A 9,500-nucleotide genomic window follows, 5' to 3' on the forward strand; every position below is an offset into this window, starting at 1 on the left:
ATCGTCATGCCGCTCTCTCATCGGCCGAGCTACAACAGGCCCGTCAGGGGCAACAGCAGCAGACCTCCCGAAGCGGAAATGCGGAGCTTAGCGGTGGACAGATCAAACACCGCCATGCGGCCCTGCAGCAAACCGTAGCTGAGCAGAGGCGTCTTCTGAAAGAGCAACAGGAGCAGATTCGGCATCTGCAAGAGAGACAGAACATTCTGGAACTGAGGCATGAGGCAGAGAAAACAGCACTGTTAGCAACAGCTCCTCCTGGAGCTACAAATACATGCTGTCCACCTAAACCCAGCACAGAGACAGCAAAAGGAATTACAGAAAAACCCTCAAGGTACTATCCAGGTACCCTGTCAAGGTACCCCCATATGTGTGAGGCATATGTCTGGAATATATTTCATCCCAAAATCAAAAGAATATTTTTATTTTTATTCATACTTCAAAAAGACCCCCATACACCAAATTCTTTCTCATTAGTGTAATACAGTAATGAAAATCACAAAATGTTTTTAAATATTTTTCATTGATTAAATAATAAATTAACAGAAAAAAATTATTAAAATCAGCATAAATTTAGTCAAATAAATACTACTATGATGTGCATTTACAGTTTTACAAATGTAAAAATGTATAACTCAAATATATTTATATAAAAAATTATACAATATATTAATATTACAGTAAGAAGTTAAATTGATCAAAAGTGACAGTAAAGATGTTTATAATGTTTATAAAAATCTATTTAATATATAGATCATTAAATGCTGTTCTTTTGAACTTTCTGTTCATCAAAGAATCATGAAAATGTATCAAATTTTCCACAAAAATATTAAGCACTACAGCCATTTTCAACATTGATAATAATAAGAAATGTTTCTTTACCAAATCATAAAATTATAAGGATTTCTGAAGGATCATGTTAAGTATAATTAGAAAACAGATATTTTCAGTTATAATAATATTTCACAATATTACTGTCTGTTTTCACTTTATTTTTGATCAAATAAATGCAGCTTTGGTTAACATAAGAAACATTTTTCAGAAACATAAAAAAAAAAAACAGACTTTTGATCGGTAGTGTGTTATATACAAAATGTAATATTATTTTTTTTATTGCTTAGTATTTATTTTTATTCATTACTTTGATGAGAATGAGATTTTTGTGCTGTACAGTAGGCTGCTATTTAACTATTTAAATGTGCACAAGTTGCAAAAAATATTAAAGTAGGTATCATTTTCTTTTTTTCTTTCAAATATGGGGTGAAATATGACCCTGATGTTTCTTGACATTTTTTGTGAAACAAATCTTTACAGTTTCTTCACATGAAGAGAACAGAATAAATATAAGAAATCACCTTAGGCACCAGAGTGGATCAGAATGTAATACTGGCTTGTTTCATGTACTTAATGTAATCCCTCTAGATTTTACCAAAGGGTCACTTCCCACAGCTGTTCTATCCGTGTGCTCGCGTGGGAGACGCAATGTTTGTTATTAGTCACAATTTCACAAAGATATTAATTCTCCTCACAATCCCAGAACAAAGAGTGCCTCGGGGGAAAACGCCAGCAGCCACACCAACCAAACAGCAGCTCTTCCCCATCCTGCAGTACAAGGTCAGTCATACACATACACAATCCAGCAGTTGGAAAACTGTCACTATGGTGGTTCCAAGCATGGAAAATTAATTTCATGGCTATGCTCTAGTTTTAAATCCTCTCTGATACTGAATGCATTGAATACAGATGCACACAATCGCTATACACTCATAAACCACTTGTGCATCTCTATGCAAACCAAGAACGATACCAAAACCTCACAATGGCTCTTCCATGTGTTAAAACCTTGAGCTTCATTGTTATTGAATACATAGTCATATTTGTTCAATAATCAGCAGTATCTGAGGGAGGTTTTGCACATGGTCGCGTCTCTCAGCGGGTGGTTGTTAACAGCCCCCATGAGTCAACATCCTGCCGAGTTAAAGGCCCTGTAGATTCATCAATGAGATCCACTATTTTTGATATTAACATTCAATCTGTAAGGCAGACTGTCCTGGCCTTGGCAATAACTAATTAGATTTTTCTCACAATTAAAAACTGACAAGCCAATGTCCTGCTCAGGGGTGCGTTTCCCAAAAGCATCGATAGCTAACTATGGTAGTTAGTTCCATTGAAATCTATTGGTAACGATGGAACTTGCGACCATAGTTGCTTTTGGGAAACGTACCCCAGATCTGATCCAAATGTTTCCTCAGCAAATGCAAGGTCAGGTTTCGCAAACACAGCCAGTCGTACATGCTGATTGTGTAATCAAGTGTTTTTCCACCTCCTACACTTAAATTACTGATACAATTAATAATAAATTAATAAGAAAAGACAATTTTTATAAAAAATATTTTTTAACATGTAATTTAGTAATTTTCTGTTTCAGTTGAGCTTCACATTGGTGAGCCTTGAATTTTCAGAACTGACAATTTTTCCACGTATAAAAACACTACATATATGCTATTTTTACATTTATAATAAAGTGGTTAAATGTACCAGAAAAGCAAAAAAAAAATTGAATGTATTTTTCTCATTTAATTTAGTAATTTTCTCATTCAGGTGAGCTTCACCATTGGTGAGTTTGTATTTTCAAAAAAGATTTTTTTTTTCCTTAAAAGCACTACTTTTATTAAGACGTAACTTTATTAAGAAGTATACTTTTATTAAATATATTTTTTTATATATATATTTTTCTCATGCTGTTGAACTTTATCTTGATTCTAAAACATTTTTGTCACTTTTGGTGCCATTTTTGCCTCAAGCCATAGTGAATTTCTGATTCTGGTTGCAATACATGACTTAACTGGTGAAACACTACAAATGACAATGAGATTTTCAGTTAAATCAGTCGGTGTGATACAGGACGCCGCCTTGAATACAAATGCAAGCAACACAAACAAACTTGTACCAAAGAACCATAAGATCAGAAGAACATGCTGCAGAACTTCACAGTGACCCTTTAATCTGGCCCTTTACTGATGTCTTGGTCCCCCGCCAACTCTGTCTGTCACTTTCCTTTTTTATGTTTCATTCAGCCATGGAGGAACGAGCACGGCAGCGTGCCGAGCGCAGGAGAGAGATAGAGGAGCGGAGGAGACAAAAGCAGGAGGAGAAACTGGTAAGACTTGCCTCTCTTCAAGCATAGAAATGTGTGAATGTGATGAAACAATCCTCTCCGTGTTTTGTTAGGCTCAAATGAAGGCAGCTGAGGAGGAAAAACTCAGAGCTGAGGAAGAGGAGAAACTAAAGGAGATAGAGAGGAAGAAGGAAGAGAAGAGGCAGCAAAGAAAGGTATGTGGTCAAATACTTTATCATGGGTTTTACGTAATTGGATTGTTAATTTTAATTGTTTATGCTACGGATATGAGTGATAGCGCAAATGATTGAGGAGAGGGGTGTGTTTACTTTTTAAAGTAGCTGTTATGATGATTTTCACAGTTTTTGAATGATGAAACGGGTGGAAATAATCCCAAGCCTATCAAGGGAGAAAATGGTAAATTAACTGGTTTTATTCAAGTTTAAAACATCACTGAATCAATCTAAATACATTAATTTATACCAACAAGACACATTTTTATGAGTTAAATCTGGCAGAAATTATGGAAGCCCATTTTCACCACAGAATAGAAAAATAAAAAAGGTAATTGTGACTTTTTATCTCAAAATTCTCACTTTATTCTTGCGATTCTGAGTTTATATCTCACAATTCAGACTTTTGTGAGATATGAATTTGCAATTCTGAAGAAGAAAATCTGATATGTGAGAAAAAGTCGCAATTACCTTTTGTCATTCCATGACAGAAACAAAGAACAGAATTGCGAGATATAAAATCAGAATTGTGAGAAAAGTCAGACTTGCTAGTTTATATCTTGCAGTTCTGTGTTTATCTCAATTCGGACTTTGTTTCTGACAGTTCTGAGAAAAAAAAAGTCAAAATTGCGAGAAACAAACTCTGAATTGTGAGATCATTTTTATTCTGTGTCGGAAACAGGCTTCCATAAGAAATAGCTCTTTAAGTTAACAATTGTAAGTTACGACTATTTACATTGCAGGATACCAGTATGTAACCACCCAGAATGCCCTAGGAACTGATTAGCAGTATGCTAAAAACCACTCAGAATAACTAGGCAACAATGTAGCACTGTTTTGCATTAGCAAGTGCATCTAGAAAATGCAAAAAAGTTAATGTATTCATCATGTTTATAATGTGAACTTAGAGGGAACTTGAGAAACAGAAGAGAGCAGAACGGGAACAGGAACTGTCAAAGCGGGTGGCCCAGCACTACCTCAGAACCCTGTTACTGCGCCGAGGCCTGGCACCATGGAAAAGCCTGCTGGAGCAAAGCCATGTCAACACACAGGTCAGCGGTGCTACTGCAAACACACACACATGGTCTACAGTGACAATGCAGGCTGTTCGCCTGCTTTCCAGACAAACACTCACACACTCAATTATTAATCCAAAGAGTTATGGGCAGCTCACACACAGACAGGAAGACCAGCTGTTGCCTTGCATTAACTCTTGGTCCATTCCCCAAATTTTAATGATGTTTACAGTATACTGTTGCGTTTCCACCTGGCTAACCACCTGTTTTCGAAATAAATTAACAGAGAGCGGATATCTGAGATTCAGGAGGGAGATGGAGTGACTGAGAGGGAGAGATTGACAAGGACAGAGACACAAAGAGAGAAACACAATGGCTTTGAATTCAGAATATGAATTGTTGTTTAGCTATTGATCCACATCGATGAAAGCAGATACCGCAAGGTTCAATTAGTTCCAAAACTAGCATGTGCGTCTATAATATCTCAACAGTACCAACAGGAAGTCACCGGGGAAAGTTTGCAATCCATAAAACCCATGGGAATGTATGAGTTGATGACGGTCTTAATTAAAGCAGACCGTTATTTATGTTAGGGTGCTTTTGCCTTTTCGGTCTCCACCAGAGCGCGGTGGATCATTACACAGTGGCTCTGCAGAGACGCTGCTTCTGCTCCTGGCTTCAGTCTGTGGATGAGGCCCATGCAGAGAGAGAGGCCAGCGCCAACCAGCTGTATCACCGGATCTTACTTCAGAGGGCTGTGTGTAGCTGGAAAAGGGTAAAACGCCACACACACACATAGTCTGATAGGAAACTGTGAATGATTAAAAAAGCTTCGGATTTTGAGTTCTTCTGGTTGACTTTTAAATACATTTTTAAATAAATAATTTCATTCATTTGTAATAAATTCAATAAATATTTATTATTTATTCATCATTTTAATATAATAATTTGAATATTAAGATGCATTTATTTAAAAATAGTCTTATAAATTTTATATAATTATACAGACATTTATTTGTAGACATTTTTAGACAAAATTATTTATAGACATTTTATTTATAGATATTTCAACATTATTAATTTATAAACAAATAAATAATTGTATTGTTTATAAAAAAAAATTAATAAATTAAAAAAAAATGTATATAGCAAAAAAGTGTCTTATTGACTTATTATAAATTAATTAATTTATAACAAATTAAATGATGTATTGTTTAGTCATTATTTTAATATTTGTTACTTTAATCTTAATATTTATTTAAAGGTCCTATCAATTTAGTATTAGTACAAATAAGAGGCATATATCTATTCATAGACATGTATCATATTGTATTGTTAATTTGTTTATAATGTAATTAAAAATTAGACATTTTAAGTTCTATAATAAAATGTGGTTTATCAGCTATTAATAAGTTTATTAGTAAATTAACCTTACTAATAAATAATGAAATAAAATTATAATCAATTAAATAAATATTTATTATTCATTCAGTATCTTAATTTTTATAATTATTTTAATTATAAATACGAAATAAATATGAATTAATATTTATTTGTTTAAAAACATCTTATCAATTTAATATAAATATACATATTTACTTATAGACAATCTATGGACAATAATTGTATTACTTGTAATAAATAATTATTTATAATCAAAATAAGTTATTACATTTATTATCTTTACATTTTCTAAAGAACTTATCAGTTGTGCTTTCCCACCAGGGCCTTGCTCTGTGGTTTCTTACAGGTCTAAACAAAAAGAGCTTTCCGACAATTTATTACTCAATTAATTAATTTATATTTTGGGTTAATGATATTAATAAACTCCTATCCTTAATTATGAGCAATTGTCTATGTTTGATTTCAATGCAACAATGTAGCACTGTTTTGCATTAGCAAGTGCATCTAGAAAATGCAAAAAAGTTAATGTATTCATCATGTTTATAATGTGAACTTAGAGGGAACTTGAGAAACAGAAGAGAGCAGAACGGGAACAGGAACTGTCAAAGCGGGTGGCCCAGCACTACCTCAGAACCCTGTTACTGCGCCGAGGCCTGGCACCATGGAAAAGCCTGCTGGAGCAAAGCCATGTCAACACACAGGTCAGCGGTGCTACTGCAAACACACACACATGGTCTACAGTGACAATGCAGGCCATTCGCCTGCTTTCCAGACAAACACTCACACACTCAATTATTCATCCAAAGAGTTATGGGCAGCTCACACACAGACAGGAAGGCCAGCTGTTGCCTTGCATTAACTCTTGGTCCATTCCCCAAATTTTAATGATGTTTACAGTATACTGTTGCGTTTCCACCTGGCTAACCACCTGTTTTCGAAATAAATTAACAGAGAGCGGATATCTGAGATTCAGGAGGGAGATGGAGTGACTGAGAGGGAGAGATTGACAAGGACAGAGACACAAAGAGAGAAACACAATGGCTTTGAATTCAGAATATGAATTGTTGTTTAGCTATTGATCCACATCGATGAAAGCAGATACCGCAAGGTTCAATTAGTTCCAAAACTAGCATGTGCGTCTATAATATCTCAACAGTACCAACAGGAAGTCACCGGGGAAAGTTTGCAATCCATAAAACCCATGGGAATGTATGAGTTGATGACGGTCTTAATTAAAGCAGACCGTTATTTATGTTCGGGTGCTTTTGCCTTTTCGGTCTCCACCAGAGCGCGGTGGATCATTACACAGTGGCTCTGCAGAGACGCTGCTTCTGCTCCTGGCTTCAGTCTGTGGATGAGGCCCATGCAGAGAGAGAGGCCAGCGCCAACCAGCTGTATCACCGGATCTTACTTCAGAGGGCTGTGTGTAGCTGGAAAAGGGTAAAACGCCACACACACACATAGTCTGATAGGAAACTGTGAATGATTAAAAAAGCTTCGGATTTTGAGTTCTTCTGGTTGACTTTTAAATAAATTTTTAAATAAATAATTTCATTCATTTGTAATAAATTCAATAAATATTTATTATTTATTCATCATTTTAATATAATAATTTGAATATTAAGATGCATTTATTTAAAAATAGTCTTATAAATTTTATATAATTATACAGACATTTATTTGTAGACATTTTTAGACAAAATTATTTATAGACATTTTATTTATAGATATTTCAACATTATTAATTTATAAACAAATAAATAATTGTATTGTTTATAAAAAAAATTATAAATAAATTAAATTAAAAAAAATTTATATAGCAAAAAAGTGTCTTATTGACTTATTATAAATGAATTAATTAATTTATAACAAATTAAATTATGTATTGTTTAGTCATTTTAATATTTGTTACTTTAATCTTAATATTTATTTAAAGGTCCTATCAATTTAGTATTAGTACAAATAAGAGGCATATATCTATTCATAGACATGTATCATATTGTATTGTTAATTTGTTTATAATGTAATTAAAAATTAGACATTTTAAGTTCTATAATAAAATGTGGTTTATCAGCTATTAATAAGTTTATTAGTAAATTAACCTTACTAATAAATAATGAAATAAAATTATAATCAATTAAATAAATATTTATTATTCATTCAGTATCTTAATTTTTATAATTATTTTAATTATAAATACGAAATAAATATGAATTAATATTTATTTGTTTAAAAACATCTTATCAATTTAATATAAATATACATATTTACTTATAGACAATCTATGGACAATAATTGTATTACTTGTAATAAATAATTATTTATAATCAAAATAAGTTATTACATTTATTATCTTTACATTTTCTAAAGAACTTATCAGTTGTGCTTTCCCACCAGGGCCTTGCTCTGTGGTTTCTTACAGGTCTAAACAAAAAGAGCTTTCCGACAATTTATTACTCAATTAATTAATTTATATTTTGGGTTAATGATATTAATAAACTCATATCCTTAATTATGAGCAATTGTCTAGGTTTGATTTCAATACTTACCAGCTAAAAGATCTGCGCTTTATACTGGAAGCACGAGCCGAGCGGTTTCACAGGACACGGACCCAGAGGAGGGTGTTCATGGCCCTGCTGGGCCACGCTACAGAGGAGCGAATCACAGCCTGGGACAATGAGCAACGGGCAGAGCAGCACAACAGCAGGTCAAGACATCCTTTAGTGTGACAGTTTTACTGCACCATAAGGCCAAAACATCCTTTCTAAACATACTAAAGATAGTAGAAGAAATGTATGGTTTATTAAGAATTTTCAGTATTTAGAAAAATGAAAATATGCTTGCCGACTTTGGTTCTCTGGGCTTTGTAGGAGAGCTGTCAAGAAGTGTTTTGCTGGCTGGAGGCGACTTCCTGTTGTCTTGCGAGAAGAGAAGGAAAGAGAGGCACGCAGAGAGCAGCTCAGACGTAAAGTGGCGGAGATTTTGCCCGACTTCCGCTCCTCCCCTATGGACTCCCTGTGGCGCTCCGTAAATCCTCTTTAACGGCACACACACACACACACAGGCTTTACATGACATCAAATGACACTGAAAACATCTGCAGCTTGATGAGCCTCCGTGTTTAATCATTTTACGCTCGTTTATTTTTCCATGCTACAGTTTAATTGAACAACTTGTAGAATGAAATGCATTACATTATAAAGCCGTCTCACATGAGACAAATAAACTTCCGGATTCTGAAGTGCTTCTTAGCTGTTTCTTTAGAAGGCATTTAATGAAAGGAAAACAATTTTGATTCAAAAACGCTGCGATAATTCATGCACGTCAAAATGTACACACCACAGATTTGTCCCCAGCTGAAGCAAATTAAAAGAAAATACACACATGGACCTCGAGTAACAAATATGAAGCTCAACATAAAACATTCATACTGAGATGACAGTTTTAAAGCTGTGTGCTGTCTGGAGCATTTTGCATCACTTCCGATGTCCCAAAAAGGCACTAAATAAGGCTTGATACTGAATGTGCGTTCACATATCTCTAACCATTAGTCGTGGCCTAATGGTTAGGGAGTCGGATTCGTAACCCAAGGTTGCGGGTTCGAGTCTTGTACCGGCAGGGATTGTAGGTGGGGGGAGGGAATGTACAGCGCTCTCTCCCACCTTCAATACCACGCCTGAGGTGCCCTTGAGCAAGACACCGAACCCCCAACTGCTCCCCGGGCGCCGC

At 34.7% G+C, this 9,500-nt stretch overlaps 1 protein-coding gene across 1 annotated transcript in view; it reads left to right on the forward strand.

Moving 5' to 3' along the window:
- The window catches only part of LOC107754955 (coiled-coil domain-containing protein 191-like), a 15,193-nt gene extending 6,181 nt beyond the window's left edge, over positions 1 to 9,012 (forward strand). Inside the window, exons 10-17 of the mRNA XM_016571608.1 lie at positions 39 to 334; positions 1,538 to 1,614; positions 3,078 to 3,160; positions 3,232 to 3,333; positions 4,260 to 4,403; positions 4,990 to 5,142; positions 8,324 to 8,478; positions 8,642 to 9,012. Coding sequence (XP_016427094.1) covers positions 39 to 334; positions 1,538 to 1,614; positions 3,078 to 3,160; positions 3,232 to 3,333; positions 4,260 to 4,403; positions 4,990 to 5,142; positions 8,324 to 8,478; positions 8,642 to 8,813 — 1,182 coding nt within the window. The 3' untranslated portion in view covers positions 8,814 to 9,012. The remainder of the gene's footprint in view (positions 1 to 38; positions 335 to 1,537; positions 1,615 to 3,077; positions 3,161 to 3,231; positions 3,334 to 4,259; positions 4,404 to 4,989; positions 5,143 to 8,323; positions 8,479 to 8,641) is intronic.
- Positions 9,013 to 9,500: the final 488 nt, after the last annotated feature.

Source organism: Sinocyclocheilus rhinocerous, unplaced genomic scaffold (assembly GCF_001515625.1).
Source record: "Sinocyclocheilus rhinocerous isolate Xijiao unplaced genomic scaffold, SAMN03320098_v1.1 scaffold1103, whole genome shotgun sequence".
NCBI classification, from domain to species: Eukaryota; Metazoa; Chordata; class Actinopteri; order Cypriniformes; family Cyprinidae; genus Sinocyclocheilus; species Sinocyclocheilus rhinocerous.